General features: G+C 31.9%; 1 protein-coding gene across 1 annotated transcript in view; it reads left to right on the top strand.

Moving 5' to 3' along the window:
• The window catches only part of LOC127736469 (mannosyl-oligosaccharide 1,2-alpha-mannosidase IA-like), a 41,996-nt gene that overhangs the window by 14,168 nt on the left and 8,366 nt on the right, over positions 1 to 19,462 (top strand). Inside the window, exons 3-7 of the mRNA XM_052247021.1 lie at positions 4,631 to 4,711; positions 5,985 to 6,079; positions 15,924 to 16,047; positions 16,559 to 16,652; positions 17,986 to 18,101. Of these exons, the coding sequence (XP_052102981.1) occupies positions 4,631 to 4,711; positions 5,985 to 6,079; positions 15,924 to 16,047; positions 16,559 to 16,652; positions 17,986 to 18,101 (510 nt within the window). The remainder of the gene's footprint in view (positions 1 to 4,630; positions 4,712 to 5,984; positions 6,080 to 15,923; positions 16,048 to 16,558; positions 16,653 to 17,985; positions 18,102 to 19,462) is intronic.

Below are 19,462 nucleotides of genomic sequence, written 5' to 3'. Positions count from 1 at the left end.
GTAAGTCTTGATTTAGGATTAAGGTGTGTGATTCTATTGTTATATATACAATTTCTTCATTCAAATATAGGAGCAGAAAAAATGTTTACTTTCCGTTATATTTTTTTTATAAGTATGTGGTTCCTTCAGTAGTCGGCGTATGGCAGGGCGTTCCAAAGTGGGTCTCATTGGGGTCTTAGCGTCTAAGGGGGGGGTTGGCTGATTTTTTGGTAGGCATGACTCATGAAAGTCAAATTATTGTGCATAAAAACGGGAAACGAAATTGGTGGGACATGTGAAATTACAAGCGTTATTACTACAATGATAAGCGGGATATGGGAATCTAAAAAAATAATAAGCCGGATCCGGGATCAGACCCCTCCAATGAGACCCCCTCCAATGAGACCCTCTCCAAAGTGGGACATAGACATGTTTTCCTACTTGTGAGCCAAGTCAATCTTTTTTCTTTGAGTAATTATATGGAAAAAAATCACTTATATCAAGTACAGTTTATTTAGAACTTGATGTGGGTGTTCTGATTAATACAAAATAAGGAGATGATGGGTAGAACATTGTAATATTTTAAATTCAAATAAAGATTTCTTCTACAACATCATGTTCTGACACATAGCTAATTAATATGACTTGCATTATTGTTTTATGTTGAAGATTCACAATAATAAATGAATGCATTTAATTTAGAATTTACATTAAACTTCAGTGGAAAAAGATGTTATAATATCCTGAACCACTCATTAATATGTAAATTGCAAGAATGATTAATTTAGAAATCCTGTTTGAGAACATTATTTACAAGGACAAAGAATTTTTTTTAAAAGATTTTTGTTTTGTTTTACAAAAATACACAAAGTTTAACTTCGTTTGTTTTTTTACATTTTGAATTATAACAAATTAAACATTGCACACATCATCACTTTTACATTTTTAAACTTTTTTAGTTTGACAAAATTTAGGATGACATATTGGTTGTTGCCTGGGGGCATTTTACATATTTATGACGTGTTAAATGTAGCTTTCATCACACTTCCTTGTGTACATATAAACAAAGACCTTTTTAGATGACGGTACTTAGCCAATTTCTGCCTTTCTCTTGTTATCCCTGATATTTTACTTCTGTATTACAAAGAGCAAACTGCTATATATATTCTTTGAAGGGGCCAGTGTGTTGTTGAAGCAACAACAAAAAACAACAACAACATTAAAATAAAGTTGGGAGTGTGAAAAAAAAATTGATATCATAGTGTCTTTATTTCATTTTTCTGGGGGAAAAAAAGCAATATGTGTGAATTGTCAGGAAATAACAGATTTATTTATAGTTCTCTCTTAAAAGTAGAAAAGCTCATGTATCTTTATTTTCTGCTTTTAAAGGTCAAACAAAAAAAGATTATTTGTTTAGTCAATGTATGTATATTGTTCATGTATGAAAATTGTGGTTTTGCATTTGCACCAATTTTTTTTATGCCCCCGCCGTAGCGGAGGGGGCATAAAGTTTTACCCTTGTCCGTCTGTACGTACGTACGTCCGTCCGTACGTCCCAAAATTGGTTTGCGTTCTATAACTTGAGTTTGCCTCAACCAAATGTTATGAAACTTATACACAATGCTTATTACCAAAAAAACACAGATCAGGTTTGAATTTTGGTGGCGTCACTTTAACCGTTCTAGAGTTATGCCCCTTTATAAATGGAAAAATTGCAAAATTTTTAGTTTCCGTTCTCTAACTTAAGTTTGCCTCAACCAAATGTTATGAAACTTATACACAATGCTTATTACCACAGAACACAGATCAAGTTTGAATTTTGGTGGCATCACTTTAACTGTTCTAGAGTTATGCCCCTTTATAAATGGAAAAATTGCAAAATTTTTAGTTTCCATTCTCTAACTTGAGTTTGCCTCAACCAAATGTTATGAAACTTATACACAATGCTTCTTACCACAAAACACAGATCAAATTTGAATTTTGGTGGCGTCACTTTAACTGTTCTAGAGTTATGCCCCTTTATAAATGGAAAAATTGCTAAATTTTTAGTTTCCGTTCTCCAACTTAAGTTTGCCTCAACCAAATGTTATGAAACTTATACACAATGCTTATTACCACAGAACACAGATCAAGTTTGAATTTTGGTGGCATCACTTTAACTGTTCTAGAGTTATGCCCCTTTATAAATGGAAAAATTGCAAAATTTTTAGTTTCCATTCTCTAACTTGAGTTTGCCTCAACCAAATGTTATGAAACTTATACACAATGCTTCTTACCACAAAACACAGATCAAATTTGAATTTTGGTGGCGTCACTTTAACTGTTCTAGAGTTATGCCCCTTTATAAATGGAAAAATTGCTAAATTTTTAGTTTCCGTTCTCTAACTTAAGTTTGCCTCAACCAAATGTTATGAAACTTATACACAATGCTTATTACCACAAAACACAGATCAAGTTTGAATTTTGGTGGCGTCACTTTAAACGTTCTAGAGTTATGCCCCTTTATAAATGGAAAAATTGCAAAATTTTTAGTTTCCGTTTGCTTTCTTAAGTTTCCCTCAACCAATTGTTATGAAACTTACACACAATGCTTATTACCACAAAACACAGATCAAGTTTGAATTTTGGTGGCGTCACTTTTACCGTTCTAGAGTAATGCCCCTTTATAAATGGAAAAATTGCTAAATTTTTATTTTCTTCTAAATATCAAGTAATTTTTAAAATTGGAGTTATCTTCCTTTGTCCATGATTATAGTTGAATCAACTACAATGAATGCTTTATACAATGCAATGTTTAATTTTGACTTCCACTGATAAAACACAGATCAAGTTTAATTTGGGTAGTGTCACTTTAACCATTATTGAGTTATGCTCCTTTATAAATCGAAAGATTGCAAAATTTTTAGTTTCCATTCTGCAACTTAAGTTGCCCCAACCAAACATTATGAAACCTATACACAATATTCATTACCACAAAACTAAGATCAAGTACAAATTTTTTGTTTCCGTTTTCTAACTTTAGTTTGCCTCAACCAAATGTTATGAAACTTATACACAATGCTTATAATTTTCTATGTTTTCAATGTATTGTGTGCGATTTTGTCCCATGTACATTTACTCAATATCCTTTCATTTTCTATTATTACTACATAATACAGATTAAGGACGAAATTTGGTGGTGACACTTTTACCATGCTTGAGTTATGTCCCTTTATAAACATAAAAATTGCTGAATTTTTCGTTTCTGTTCTCTAACTTTAGTTTGTCTCAACCGAATGTTTTAAAACTTATACTCAACCGTTCTAGAGTTATGCGTGTTTACAAATAGAAAAATTGCTGAATTTTTAGTTTCTGTTCTCTTCTTAATGTTATGAGACTTACACACAATGCTTATTACCACAAAACTCAGATCAAGTTCAAATTTGGGTAGCATCACTTTTACCGTTCTTCAGTCATGTCCCTTAATAACTATTTGATATGCAAGTGGGGGCATCATCTGTGTCCACATGTGGACACTATCCACATTTATTTTCATTTGTGCCAAAAATATTTTGTTCATTTACAAGTTATACAGAATTTATTTATTTACATGTAATAAGAAAAATACCCCTTCCATCTGTCATCTGCTCCCTGTTCACCACAGGGAGGTGGAAGTGGGATTTTCGAGCAGGATAAGTTTATTGTAAAAGTTTTTAAAACTATATACTTTATACGTCACATGGAAAGTAGCACTTTTTAAAATAAAATAGTAACAGTTTGACATCAAGAGCACATTTGAATGTTTCCCACTTTCACTTAACTTCTCCTTGTAATCCATTTTTGAGAATATTTGATTGCCTATAAGAATGTCCATATTACCCCGTTTTTTTCTGTGCAAAAGATTCATCTTATCATAACAAAAGTGTTTAAATCAATTACATTGGGTTAACATAAGTAACTGTAATTATCTAAAATGTATCAGATCTTATCTGTTCAAATTAAATTAACGCAAATGAAAAATTTAATATGTGGCGAAATGAAAACTTTATTTTGGCACAAATGAAAAAAAAAAAAATTCAAAATTAGTGCAAATATCATATGCCCATGAAAGTATGTCAGAGGTCATTGTACGTTAACTAACAATGGAGTAGAAGTAGTGTTTGCCATTCTTGATTCCTACCAATTAAGATTCCAATAACAATGTAAAACTTATTAATTATTCACTAGAGCAGTAGAAACTGCTCTGGCTATATTTTATAAAACCATTGATTATTACCTACAAATAAAACACATTAAAATTGACTTGGAATTAGAAATCAAGCAAGGACCAAGTTTATACCTCCAGACCTCCAGGGTATTCAGATATTCAATCTGATTGTCATTGGAAACTTTTATATCCTAAGGAATTTCTCAGGATGTTGATAGAAACTTGCAATTAAAATATTGTTATAATCTTCAATTTCTTGTCACTATTTATTATTTCAGCCTTTAACATATATATAAGCATATATATATACATATATCCATCTTGTTTTTTTTTTTACGTTAAACAAATCTTTACTATGTATGAGAAAATGTTTATTTTATTCATTTCAGATATCAGATTTGTCTGTATACATGGTATATGTCTGTATGTATGATATTTGTAAAATGTTTATTTTATTCATTTCAGTCTTCAGAATTGTCTGTATTTGAAACAAACATTAGATTTGTTGGAGGATTACTAGCTCTGTATGCCTTAACTGGTGATAAGGTAAGGGGACAAAACTCTTGCATCAGACCTTATTTACAGCATTGATAACATTCTTCTTGAGATTCTTGAAATGTGGTTCAGTTGACTGTATACAAAATATAAGATTGTAATGACATATGCAGATGTTTTATATGAACTTGGTAGCAAAAAAGAGGGGGGAGATATAAAAGGGATAATAACATTTCAGAAGTCAAAGATAAACAACAAAACTATGACAAAAAACATGAAATAACAAAAAGATAATCACTTTGCAAAACACTACATAGAAAACTTTAGACTGAGCAAGACAATCACATACAGACAGGTATTAAGGCAACTTTCAATAGATATCTGTGGACACAATGTGTTGTTGCTCCATCCAGCATCTATAATGAAGGGGTGGGTGGGGCTTGATAAAAGGAATGTTATACATTAAGGGTATTCATATATTTGAACGTTGTTTTCAATTTAGACTTGTAAAAATATATATGTATACATAATTACTCTAAATATCAGCACAACAATGTTAAATCTGCAAATTTGTGGAAGCAAATTTTTGTTCTTCCCTCGCCAGGATTCATTTGAACTCATGCTATAAGAATATCGTAACAACACAGCCTGCACTCTGTCCAGCGCTCTAGACCACTCTGCCACCTAGACTGAACTAAAAATTCAGCTTTTGGTGGCCTAGTGTTACCTTTCCTCGTCAGTAGAATCTAGTGTTGTAACACAGTACATGATATATATTAGGCATGAAGATGGACTGACACAACTTAAATGAAGTTTTAACATTACTGAGAAATTTCTAGAGTTTCTGTTCTGTAAAATATAGGAGCTATATAAATATGATGCATGTACTAAATCTGATTCTTTTAGCCTTAAGGAAACATGCACCTTGCAAAAAATTCATGTACTGTAAATTCAGAAAAATATTGCAAGGTTTTTAATAATGGGACTAATGTGATTGAGTAAGTATAGCAATAAGAAGTCACATTCTGATATCAGATACCAGTACAAATATATCTGTATGAAGCTTTTCCTGAATTGGCAATAATAATAATCCCACAATTTTGTTCCATCTTCAGAAATCTTATAAATGCACTCTGAATTTCTGAATTTACAGTATAAAATTTTCAATTTATTGACTGCTATCTAAAAAATATTATTAACAGTGTGAAATTCATTAGGCATAGAAGTAAAAAAGCTCTTATAAGACTTTTGCAGAAGCTTTGTTTGTAATTATTTTATTTAAAGACATTAAAAGGAATAAATAAGCATTATTTGTATTTTTCAGATGTATAAAGAGAAAGTTGTTAAAATAGCAGATAAATTATTGCCAGCATTTAATACGCCATCAGGAATACCCAACTCCATGGTGAATGTCAGAACGTAAGTCATTAGGATTATGATATTCAGGAGATCCAATCAAATGCACAGTGGATCCTTATTTTAATGTGTTAAAAGTTTCAGTAATTCAGTTCTAATAACTAAAAATTGCACCTTATGGTTTATTAGCTCATCTGGCTTATAGCTCAAAAACTAAAGCCATTAGAGAAAAACTGATGAGGTCTATTTATTGTAAAAAATTTCAGAAACACTGACAACCCATTTTGGAGTTATTGTAGGGACTGTGTATGATTTTTTTCATGATTGCAGTATACCTAAACTAGACATCATTTGAAAAGATTAATTGAAGCAAAACTGAAAAAATAATTTTGACAGGAAAAAATGTGATTAAGATAGCTTAGGATGAGTTATTCTGACTAGTGACACCTTTTTACATGACCAAATTGAAGCATGGTCAGATATTCCATCATATTTTACATGGCAAATATCCTTAAACATTGATTTTAAATCACATAAATCTCTAACAAACAAATTAATATACTTCTGTTAGAAATGGAAAACCGTGGCCTCTGATGATGACTGACAACTTGAATAAGATGAGGGATGTAAGGGAAAATATTGTAAATTGGACTTGTTGTTTAAAAGCATAAAAGTAGTTCTTTACATGTTAATGTAGCTTTACATTGAACATGCACTGGCTAAATATTCTTTATATTAGGCCTTTACGACCATTTATGATTGCTGTAATTTGTTTTATGGCATGAATTTGATTCTAATACTTGCAACTGGACAACTATCATGAATCAATAATATAGAAGTAATGGTAATATGAACAGGATAAAATTCGGGTAGACAGAGGAAATTTATTTCACTTATGATGCTTTTTAAAGAAAACAGTAAAGTTATGATATAAAAACAATCGTGAATCCAAATTGCGATATAAAAACAATCCTGAAGTCCAAGAAATTGAAGAACTAGCTACATAAAACCATTACTTGTCAATGTCTTTTACTATCTAGCTTCTTTAATGTATAAGTCTTGTAATGAAGAAATGATATCACCATAAAAGACCTAAATTCTACTGCTATCATATTGCTGTACTGTAATCTATCCATTGTTCTGTATGAGGCCAGAACAGTGACTTTTATTGAGGCAACAAGATTAAACCATGACAGAGTGTTGTATTCTGTGTTGATTTTTCTTAAATGAAAACTATGACAGGTTTTATTTATCTATTTATTATTTTTATTCCTGTTTTTTTAATGTGATTGTAAGGGGATGTGTAGTAAACATATATGAGACATCAACCCAACGACACAAAGAAAAATTTTAGAGTAAGAATTCAACTAAATCAAGTTCTACAAAATGTAAACAAAGGGAAAAAAAAAGATAAATTTAAAATGTGTTTATTTTGTATAAAGAAAACACAATTTGTATGTATTCTTCTTATGGAATTAGCATTTTTTTTTACCTTTCTCTCATGTTATTTTTATACGACCGCAAAAATTGAAAATTTTTTGGTCGTATATTGGTATGACGTTGGCGGCGTCGTCGTCGTCGTCGTCGTCGTCGTCGTCGTCGTCGTCGTCGTCGTCGTCTGGCGTCGTCCGAAGACACATTGGTTTTCGCACTCTAACTTTAGTTTAAGTGAATGGATCTCCATGAAATTTTACCATAAGGTTCAATACCATGAAAGGAAGGTTGGGATTGATTTTGGGGGTTATGGTACCAACAGTTAAGGAATTAGGGGCCAAAAAGGGGCCAAAAATAAGCATTTTTGTAACTTCCAGACAATAACTTGTGTGTAAGTGTATGGATCTCTCTGACATTGTACCACAAGGTTCCATATCACAAAGGGAGGCTGTAATTGATTTTGGGGGTAATTGCCTCAAAATTTTAGGAATTAGGGGCCAAAAAAGGGGCAAAAAACAAGCATTTTTCTAGTTTCATGACAATAACTTGTGTGTAAGTGTTTGGAAATGTCTGAAATTGTACTACAAGGTTCCATATCACAAAGGGAAAGCTGGAATTGAGTTTGTGGGTAATTGCCCGAAACGTTTAGGAATAGGGGGCCAAAAAGGGACCAAAAATAAGCATTTTTCTAGTTTCCAGACAATAACTTGTGTTCAAGTGTATGGATCTCTCTGAAATTGTACTGCAAGGTACCATACCACAAAGGGAAGGCTGGGATTGAGTTTGGGGGTGATGAATCATAAGGGGGTTCAAAAAATTTGGGGGGGGGGGATTTTTTTTTTCTTCTTTTTTTCCTTTTTTTTTTCTTTTAAAATTTTCCATTTTAAGTTGGTTATTTCTGATTAATATTTAAAAGCAAATAATAATGATATGGTAGGAGATACACACCAAACAGGATGTGTAAATTATTATATAATAAGTATTGTGCAATAGCAAGAAATTTTCAATTGCACAGTATTGCACAATTGCAAGAAATCTTCAATTGCACAGTATTGCGCAATAGCAAGAAATCTTCAATTGCACAGTATTGCGCAATAGCAAGAAATATCCAATAGCACAATATTGCGCAATAGCAAGAAATTGTCAATTGTACAGTATTGCACAATAGCAAGAAATATTCAATTGCACAGTATTGTGCAAAAGAAGATACTTCTTATAAATTGCTTATTTCTTGATCAATTTCAATGGGGTTTTATTCTTGAATTCTTGGGGTTCTTTAATATGCTGAATCTAACCGTGTATTAAGTTTTTGGATTTTGGGCCCCGTTTTTAAATTGGTCCACACTGAGGTCCAAAGGGTCCAAAATTTAACTTTGTTTGATTTCATCAAAAATTGAATTATTGGGGTTCTTTGATATGCCGAATCTAACCGTGTATTTAGATTCTTAATTTTTGGTTCCGTTTTCAAATTGGTCTACATTAAGGTCAAAAGGGTCCAAAATTAAACTTAGTTTGATTTTAACAAAAATTGAATTTATAGGGTTCTTTGATATGCTGAATCTAAAAATGTATTTAGATTTTTGATTATGGGCCCAGTTTTCAAGTTGGTCCAAATCGGGGTCCAAAATTAAACTTTGTTTGATTTCAACAAAAATTGAATATATGGGGTTCTTTGATATGCTGAATCTAACCATGTATTTAGATTTTTGATTTTTGGGCCCCGTTATCAACTTTGTCCACATTGAGGTCAAAAGGGTCCAAAATTAAACTTTGTTTGATTTCATCAAAAATTGAATTCTTGGGGTTCTTTGATATGCTGAATCTAACCATGTATTTAGATTTTTTATTTGTGGACCCGCTATCAAATTGGTTCATATTGAGGTCAAAAGGGTCCAAAATTTAACTTTGTTTGATTTCATCAAAAATTGAATTATTGGGGTTCTTTGATATGCCAAATCTAACCGTGTATTTAGATTTTTAATTTTGGGTCCCGTTTTTAAATTGGTCTACATTAAGGTCCAAAGGGTCCAAAATTAAACTTAGTTTGATTTTAACAAAAATTGAATATATGGGGTTCTTTGATATGCTGAATCTAAACATGTGTTTAGATTTTTGATTATGGGCCCAGTTTTCAAGTTGGTCCAAGTTGGGGTCCAAAATTAAACTTTGTTTGATTTCAACAAAAATTGAATATATGGGGTTCTTTGATATGCTGAATCTAAACATGTATTTAGATTTTAGATTTTTGGCCCAGTTTTCAAGTTGGTCCAAATTGGGGTCCAAAATTAAACTTTGTTTGATTTCAACAAAAATTGAATATATGGGGTTCTTTGATATGCTGAATCTTACCATGTATTTAGATTTTTTATTTTGTGGGCCCGCTATCAAATTGGTTCATATTGAGGTCAAAAGGGTCCAAAATTAACTTTGTTTGATTTCATCAAAAATTGAATAATTGGGGTTCTTTGATATGCCAAATCTAACCGTGTTTTTAGATTTTTAATTTTGGGTCCCGTTTTTTAAATTGGTCTACATTAAGGTCCAAAGGGTCCAAAATTAAACTTACGGTAGTTTGATTTTTAACAAAAATTGAATTTTTGGGGTTCTTTGATATGCTGAATCTAAATATGTGTTTAGATTTTTGATTATGGGACCAGTTTTCAAGTTGGTCCAAGTTGGGGTCCAAAATTAAACTTTTTTTGATTTCAACAAAAATTGAATATATGGGGTTCTTTGATATGCTGAATCTAAACATGTATTTAGATTTTAGATTTTTGGCCCAGTTTTCAAGTTGGTCCAAATTGGGGTCCAAAATTAAACTTTGTTTGATTTCAACAAAAATTGAATATATGGGGTTCTTTGATATGCTGAATCTTACCATGTATTTAGATTTTTATACGACCGCAAAAAATTTTTGCGGTCGTATATTGGTATGACGTTGGCGTCGTCGTCGTCTGGCATCGTCCGGCGTCGTCCGAAGACACATTGGTTTTCGCACTCTAACTTTAGTTTAAGTGTATGGATCTCTATGAAATTTTACCATAAGGTTCAATACCACAAAAGGAAGGTTGGGATTGATTTTGGGGGTTATGGTACCAACAGTTAAGGAATTAGGGGCCAAAAAGGGGCCAAAAATAAGCATTTTTGTAACTTCCAGACATAACTTGTGTGTTAGTGTATGGATCTCTCTGACATTGTACCACAAGGTTCCATATCACACAGGGAATGCTGGGATTAATTTTGGGGGTATTGCCTCAAAATATTAGGAATTAGGGGCCAAAAAAGGGGCAAAAAACAAGCATTTTTTTAGTTTCATGACAATAACTTGTGTGTAAGTGTATGGATCTTTCTGAAATTGTACTACAAGGTTCCATATCACAAAGGGAAAACTGGAATTGAGTTTGGGGGTAATTGCCCAAAACGTTTAGGAATAAGGGGCCAAAAAGGGGCCAAAAATAAGCATTTTTCTAGTTTCCAGACAATAACTTGTGTTCAAGTGTATGGATCTCTCTGAAATTGTACCACAAGGTTCCATATCACACAGGGAATGCTGGGATTGATTTTGGGGGTAATTGCCCAAAATGTTTAGGAATAAGGGGCCAAAAATAAGCATTTTTCTAGTTTCCAGACAATAACTTGTGTTCCAGTGTATGGATCTCTCTGAAATTGTACTGCAAGGTACCATACCACAAAGGGAAGGCTGGGATTGAGTTTGGGGGTGATGAATCATAAGGGGGTTCAAAAAATTTTTTTTTGGGGGGGGGGGGGGTTTTTCCTTTTTTTTTCTTTTAAAATTTTCCATTTTAAGTTGGTTATTTCTGTTTTATATTTAAAAGCAAATAATAACGATATGGTAGGAGATACACACCAAACAGGATGTGTAAATTATTATAAAATAAGTATTGTGCAATAGCAAGAAATTTTCAATTGCACAGTATTGCACAATAGCAAGAAATCTTCAATTGCACAGTATTGCGCAATAGCAAGAAATCTTCAATTGCACAGTATTGTGCAATAGCAAGAAATATCCAATAGCACAATATTGCGCAATAGCAAGAAATTGTCAATTGTACAGTATTGCGCAATAGCAAAAAATATTCAATTGCACAGTATTGTACAAAAGAACATACTTCGTATAAATTGCTTATTTCTTGACCAATTTCAATGGGGTTTTATTCTTGAATTCTTGGGGTTCTTTAATATGCTGATTCTAACCGTGTATTAAGTTTTTGGATTTTGGGCCCCGTTTTTAAATTGGTCCACATTGAGGTCCAAAGGGTCCAAAATTAAACTTTGTTTGATTTCATCAAAAATTGAATTATTGGGGTTCTTTGATATGCCGAATCTAACCGTATGTTTAGATTCTTAATTTTTGGTTCTGTTTTCAAATTGGTCTACATTAAGGTCCAAAAGGTCCAAAATTAAACTTAGTTTTATTTTAACAAAAATTGAATTCTTAGGATTCTTTGATATGCTGAATCTAAACATGTATTTAGATTTTTGATTATGGGCCCAGTTTTCAAGTTGCTCCAAATTGGGGTCCAAAATTAAACTTTGTTTGATTTCAACAAAAATTGAATATATGGGGTTCTTTGATCTGCTGAATCTAACCATGTATTTAGATTTTTTGATTTTTGGGCCCCATTATCAACTTTGTCCACATTGAGGTCAAAAGGGTCCAAAATTAAACTTTGTTTGATTTCATCAAAAATTGAATTCTTGGGGTTCTTTGATATGCTGAATCTAACCATGTATTTAGATTTTGGATATTGGACCATAATAGTTGAATGTCCAATTTAAAATTTTTAAGTTCTTAGACCACATTCATTCTGTGTCAGAAACCTATGCTGTGTCAAATATTTAATCACAATCCAAATTCAGAGCTGTATCAAGCTTGAATGTTGTGTCCATACTTGCCCCAACTGTTCAGGGTTCAACCTCTGCGGTCGTATCAAGCTGCGCCCTGCGGAGCATTTTATTTATTTTGTGGGCCCGCTATCAAATTGGTTCATATTGAGGTCAAAAGGGTCCAAAATTAAACTTTGTTTGATTTCATCAAAAATTGAATTATTGAGGTTCTTTGATATGCCAAATCTAACCGTGTTTTTAGATTTTTAATTTTGGGTCCCGTTTTTTAAATTGGTCTACATTAAGGTCCAAAGGGTCCAAAATTAAACTTAGTTTGATTTTAACAAAAATTGAATTCTTGGGGTACTTTGATATGCTGAATCTAAACATGTGTTTAGATTTTTGATTATGGGACCAGTTTTCAAGTTTGTCCAAGTTAGGGTCCAAAATTAAACTTTGTTTGATTTCAACAAAAATTGAATATATGGGGTTCTTTGATATGCTGAATCTAACCATGTATTTTGATTTTGGACATTGGACCATAATAGGTAAATTAAAAAAATTGAAGTTCTTAGACCACATTCTTTCTGTGTCAGAAACCTATGCTGTGTCAAATATTTAATCACAATCCAAATTCAGAGCTGTATCAAGCTTAAATGTTGTGTCCATACTTGCCCCAACTGTTCAGGGTTCGACCTCTGCGGTCGTATCAAGCTGCGCCCAGCGAAGCATTTTATTATCTTTGTCGTTATCAGTTATAATGGACTTGAATACCTTAAGAACATGACGAAACTAAGATATTGATCGTGCATATGAATAGTTCTCTTTAAAAAAAAGCTGTGATAGAAAAAAATAGATAAATATCATGGCTTTTTTTTTTGGCAACAGCAGATTTGATGAATGATTGTTACTTTTCACGAGTTGGGTTGGGGGGGTCATGATTTCAGTCCCGATTGGTGACAGTTCTAACTGGTTGTTACCTTATTGGCTAGCATGTTAAACTCTTTCTCACGGTCTTGGTTATATTAGCTTCTCATTGACACATTGTCATTCCATTGGACATAAAGCATCCGTCAATGAATCAAGCATTCAAATTAGCGTCCAACAGTGCATCTATGAAACATACAGAAAGCGATGAGTACATGACAATTTTCAAACATAGGAATCAAAATTTGCAGCGGCAAAGGGCAATCTTTGTTCAGTGATAAATGATCAGATAATCCAATCAATAAGTCTAAGATCAGATGTTATAATGACAACTTACATTTTGTTCCCTTTTTATAGGCTATTACTTTTCCAAATTAATAACATAGCAAATTCATAACAAATAGATCACCAATTACAACAACTGTCAATTCAGAAATTATTTCAATGTTTTTAGTATTCCAAAAATATCAACGAGGTAAGTTTCTTGAAAAGGAAAACTCACATTTTATATATATTAATAGCATTATTTGTATTCAGCATTTATATCTATATTTATATTATGGCGAACCCTATGAAAGTTTTCCACAGTGCCATCTCTGTCTTGACCAGGTATTTAAACTTTTGTAAGTTCACCTGTCCTATTGAATAAATACAATAGCTATTGTTCTCCATGTAGTTTTTTCACTGGGACCTTTAAATTTCTTCTAAGAGAAATCTATCACTCATTGATTAATTTACCTGAGTAAAAAAAAAATCTTGTAAACAGAGGAAAATAGATATAGGAAGATGTGGTATGAGTGCCAATGAGACAACTCTCCATCCAAGTTTTAGGGAGCTACCATTTGATTTTTATGGGGGGGGGAGGACTACTCAAAACTGCATGTGATGTTATATTTATTCAATATTGATAATATATTTTCAATCGGTTGAATGTAAACAGTGATGTAAAGTTGAAACATTAATAAAATATAAAAAAGAAGATGTGGTATGATTGCCAAAAGACAACTCTCCACAAGAGACCAAATGACACAGAAATTAACAACTATAGGTCACCGTACGGCCTTCAACAATGAGCAAAGCCCATACCGCACAGTCAGCTATAAAAGGCCACGAAATGACAATGTAAAACATTTCAAACGAGAAAACTAACGGCCTAATTTATGTACAAAAAAAATGAACGAAAAAACAAATATGTAACTCATAAACAAACGACAACCACTGAATTACAGGCTCCTGACTTGGGACAGGCACATACATACAGAATGTGGCGGGGTTAAACATGTTAGCGTTGATTTATGTTATATTAATAATATATTAATAATATATTTTCATTCAGTTTAATATAAACATTGATTTAATCATAAAAAGTTGATTTCTGACAAAACTTTCAACATTGTTCCTTTTAAAAAAAAAATTGTTTGACATGAATAAAAACTTGAAAATTATGATGTTCAAATTAAGATCTTCTTAAATGTATTCTATAACTAGACAAAAAAAAATCAAATTTCAATAGGAACATTGATAAAACTTTTGTTTGAAATCAACTTTTTATGATTGAATCAATGTTTATATTAAACTGAATGAAAATATATTATTAATATTGAATAAATACATCATCACATGCAGTTAATGAGTATAAAAAAAGTATTTTTGTCTATATATAAGAAAATTTTTTTACTCAGGTAAATTAATCAATGAGTGATAGATTTCTCTTAGAAGAAATTTAAAGGTCCCAGTGAATAAACTACACAGAGAAAAAAAGCTATTGTATTCATTCAATAGGACAGGTGAACTTACAAAAGTTTAAATACCTGGTCAAGATAGAGATGGCGCTGTGGAAAACTTTCATTGGGTTCGATATAATTGTAAAGGAAATACAACATATCCCGAGTTTGACTTGCTTTACCTGTGTTGATTTAAATTTTGGACAATCAGCTGTCCAATTTAAAGAATACAATAGGTATTGTTCTAAGTGGAGTTTATTTACTGGAACCTTTTTTTTCGAAAGAGAAATTGATCACTCATTGATTTATTTACCTGAAGGAAAAAATTATCTATAAAAATAGATGAAAATACATGTCTCAACTCACAAAACTCCATTCACAATTCTATGTGATGTTGTTTTTATTCAATATCAATTATACATTTTCAATCTGTTCAGTATAAATGCATGGGAGAAACTAAATATCAAAGTTGTTCAGCACTATAAGATGTACAAATGAGTCTACTTGGCCAAAATTGTCAACTGACTCCTTATAGGAGTTATTGCCCCAAAAAAAAAATTTTCATCCATGTTATGTATTTTTTTGTAGAAATTTCTGTGGATTCATTTTTTCCTGGGTACCAATTTTCGTGGATTGAAGAAAACTTGCATTTTCATGGATATTTGATTTTGTGGTTTTGCTAAAATCTGCATACATTCCTATAGAAAATTTAAAATCTTTTGAACATTTAAAAATGTGGTTCTCCAGTACCCACAAAAATTGGTATCCAACAAATAATGATAAATCATACAATATATGGCAAAATTTACAGCAAACTAAAATCGGCAAATAAGTCAACATATCAAAATTGTCAATTGACCCTTATTTATTCAAAAGTTGAATTCTTGGATTAGTTATTTTTATAATTATTTATAGCTATGTTTAGAAGTATAGTTTTTTTTTTAACTCGGTATACTTACATTTTATTTTTACAGAGGTGGATCAAGAAACTGGGGTTGGGCTTCAGGTGGTTGTTCTATTTTGGCAGAATTTGGATCCTTTCATTTAGAATTTGTTTATCTATCTGAAATAACTGGAAATCCAGTTTACAGAGAGAAGGTAAGAAATTCCTGATAAAAGATGAAGAGAAGTTTTTATATAAAAATAAAGAGATCTTCATTCCCCGTAGCCAGGGGGTTTGAGGGGTTCAGAAGAACCTGCAGAGACATCCTAGCTACAGGCCTGATATGCATGATTGCCAATAAGACCTTCCATCCAGTTTCAGTACCATGAATGTCTAAAATTCCACAATGAATAAGATTTAAACATGGTTGATATTAACATTTGAATTTCAATCAACTTTTTTCATGTGAAAATCTGTCATGCAACTCACATAAGCATTAAAGTATATATGACCTCTGACCATATCTGAAGAAAGAGTCATACTATGAAAACTGCTATTTAGAATTATCTAAAAATGTTACTTGTGTTTTCTATCTAGAAATGGCCTTGTGCAAGTCACATATATGTTAATCTATAAATGTGGGATTTACAATTTTTGTCATTATTTTTTTGTGTTTTTGTTTATGGTAATATTTTAGATTTGATATAATCTTTGTTTGTGCTCCAGGTTAATAAGATAAGAGAAGTATTGAACCAGTTAGAAAAACCTGATGGACTGTATCCAAACTACCTGAATCCTAAAACAGGTAGATGGGGCCAACGTAAGTATATCTTTTGATCTGTTTAAAATAAAACATAAAAGTAGATAATAACTATAAATCTATATAAAAATAAGGAGATGTGGTATGATTGCCAATGAGACAACTATCCACTAGAATTTAAATGACGTGGATATAAGCAATTATAGGTCACACTACAGCCTTCAACAATGATAAAACCCCATACCCTATAGTCAGCTATAAACAGCCCAGACATGAAAAATGTTTAACAATTCAACGAGAAAATGAATGGCCTAATTCATAACAATACAACTTACAAAAAACAAGTATGACAAACATGAACCAACGACAACCACTGAATTACAGGCTCCTGACATAGTTTGAATATGAATATACTTTGTTGATGAACAGTTATCTCTGAACTATATACATTTATGTACAGCTTTAGGATGTTGATCACCTTTATATGGGATCAATGTTAGGCAATATAAGCAGATAAGGGGAAGTGTAACTGAAGAGCTCAGTGAATTACTTACTGTAAATTGGGAATACATGTACTTCACTATGGGTTTTTTGCTTGTAAATTTGCTGTATAAGGAAAATCAGAGACAGGAACAAGATAATCGTGAAAATAACACCCGAAAAACAAATTCTAAATTTGAAATCGTGAAATTTGAACTCAGCGAAAAATAAATAGTTTTACAGTATAATGGATGTATTTGATTTCTATAATATTATTGCTTTATGTGTCAGACCACCAATTCACCCACTACTATTTTGAACATATGTAAAAGTAGCCCTTCCCTGACAAAAAAATAGTGCTTTTGATGTCGTTACTTAAACTAACCAACAAATTTGCAGAAATGAAACTTTTGGTGAAAAAGAAATATTTTAAGACCATTTTGAGCTAAAATTTACTTGTTTATGAGTTAACATTAAAAATTGAAGATTAGTGTGCTCCATAGTATACTTATTTAAGATTTTCAGAAAACCAGGGGTTATTTTTAGTAGTAGTTGCCTTCTAAACGGTCATGTTTCATTACAAGACTTTAAACATTGGTTGAAAATTGGTGTAGAAAGGTGATACATGTACATTCAGGTTATACCTAGTTTCTATGAAGTTAAACTTAAGGTAAAATATTTAGAAAGCTATAGAAATTGAAAAAAAATTGGTTGTATTGATAGGGATTTTGAATGGGTGGTCTGACACCTTTACATTGAGTATTTTGGGAATTTTATTCCATCTATTCAATTTATTCCATTAAAATATTATTATTGAAATAAGCTTTTTGAGTTTTATGTTATGTTTTGCTGTTCTTTTTTTCGTGGAAAGATGAAATCATAAATAAAAAACATGATCATTTTTTTTTTGTAGAACATGTTGCTATAGGAGCACTTGGAGACAGTTTTTATGAATATTTAATAAAGTCATATGTACAGTCTGGAAACAAAGATGAACTTGCAAAGAAAATGTACTTTGATGCAGTTCAGGTAGGCATTAACAATCAAAATATTTGCTCATTTATTCACGAAGTCACTGTCCTGCTCTTGTGCTTGTTGAGCCTTTCTTAATGTCTCATTAATAAAAACAAGAGTGCACATGCTGAAATGTCTCACCTTCTTTACTAACCATTGATTTTATGTTGAGAGTCCTAAATACAAAGCTTTACTACCAGTAACACATAAACTTAACATGATCCAAGAAAATGAGGTCAAGGTCAGATAAACCAAACGAGAAATACATGTACACCTTACAATCATTCAATAAACCAAACATACTTGACATATTGCTTATTGTTTCTAAGAAACAATCTTAACCATGAAAACTTAACATTGACCAATGAACCATGAAAATGAGGTCAAGGTCAGATGGTACCTGCCAGACAGACATATACACCTTACAATCCTTCCATACATCAAATATAGTTGATCTATTGCTTATAGTTGAAGAATAACAGACCAAAACACAAAAACTTAACACTGAGAAATGAACCGTGAAAATGAGGTCAAGGTCAAATAAAACCTGTGAGACTGACATGTACATCATAGAATATTTCCATACAGCATTTATAGTTGACCTATTGCATATAGTATTAGACGTAAAGACAAAAACTCAGAAGCTTAATTTTGACCACTGAACCATGAAAATGAGGTCAAGGTCAGATGACACCTACCAGTTGGACATGTACACCTTACAATCATTCCATATACCAAATATAGTAGTCCTACTGCTTATAGTATCTGATATATGGACTTGACCACGAAAACTTAACCTTGTTCACTGATCCATGAAATGAGGTTGAGGTCAAATGAAAATTGTCTGACGGGCATGAGGACCTTGCAAGGTACGCACATACTAAATATAGTTATCCTATTACTCATAATAAGAAAGAAATTAACATTACAAAAAATTTTAACTTTTTTTTCAAGTAGTCACTGAACCATGAAAATGAGGTCAAGGACAATGGACATATGACAGACGGAAACTTCGTAACATAAGGCATCTATATACAAAGTATGTAGCATCCAGGTCTTCTAGCTTCTAAAATATAAAGCTTTTAAGAAGTTAGCTAACGCCGCCGCCGCCGGATCACTATCCCTATGTCGAGCTTTCTGCGACAAAAGTCGCAGACTCGACAAAACCATCCATTTATTTTATTTTTGGAAACTTCTTTGTATGATGCTTTTATTTTCATGAATACATATCTTCTATAAAAAAGATTTTTTCAATTTTACTTATTCTGTATTTGGCTTGTACAAGAAAGTCAGCGGTGAAAGTTCTATTACAGTATAAAATATATGGATTCCATTTTGGAAAAGACAATTAAAAACAATGCGTAAAAGATGTCATG

Source organism: Mytilus californianus, unplaced genomic scaffold (assembly GCF_021869535.1).
Source record: "Mytilus californianus isolate M0D057914Y unplaced genomic scaffold, xbMytCali1.0.p SCAF_31, whole genome shotgun sequence".
Taxonomy (NCBI): Eukaryota; Metazoa; Mollusca; class Bivalvia; order Mytilida; family Mytilidae; genus Mytilus; species Mytilus californianus.
Note: the sequence above shows the minus strand (reverse complement) of the source record. Positions and strands in the feature narration are given on the sequence as shown.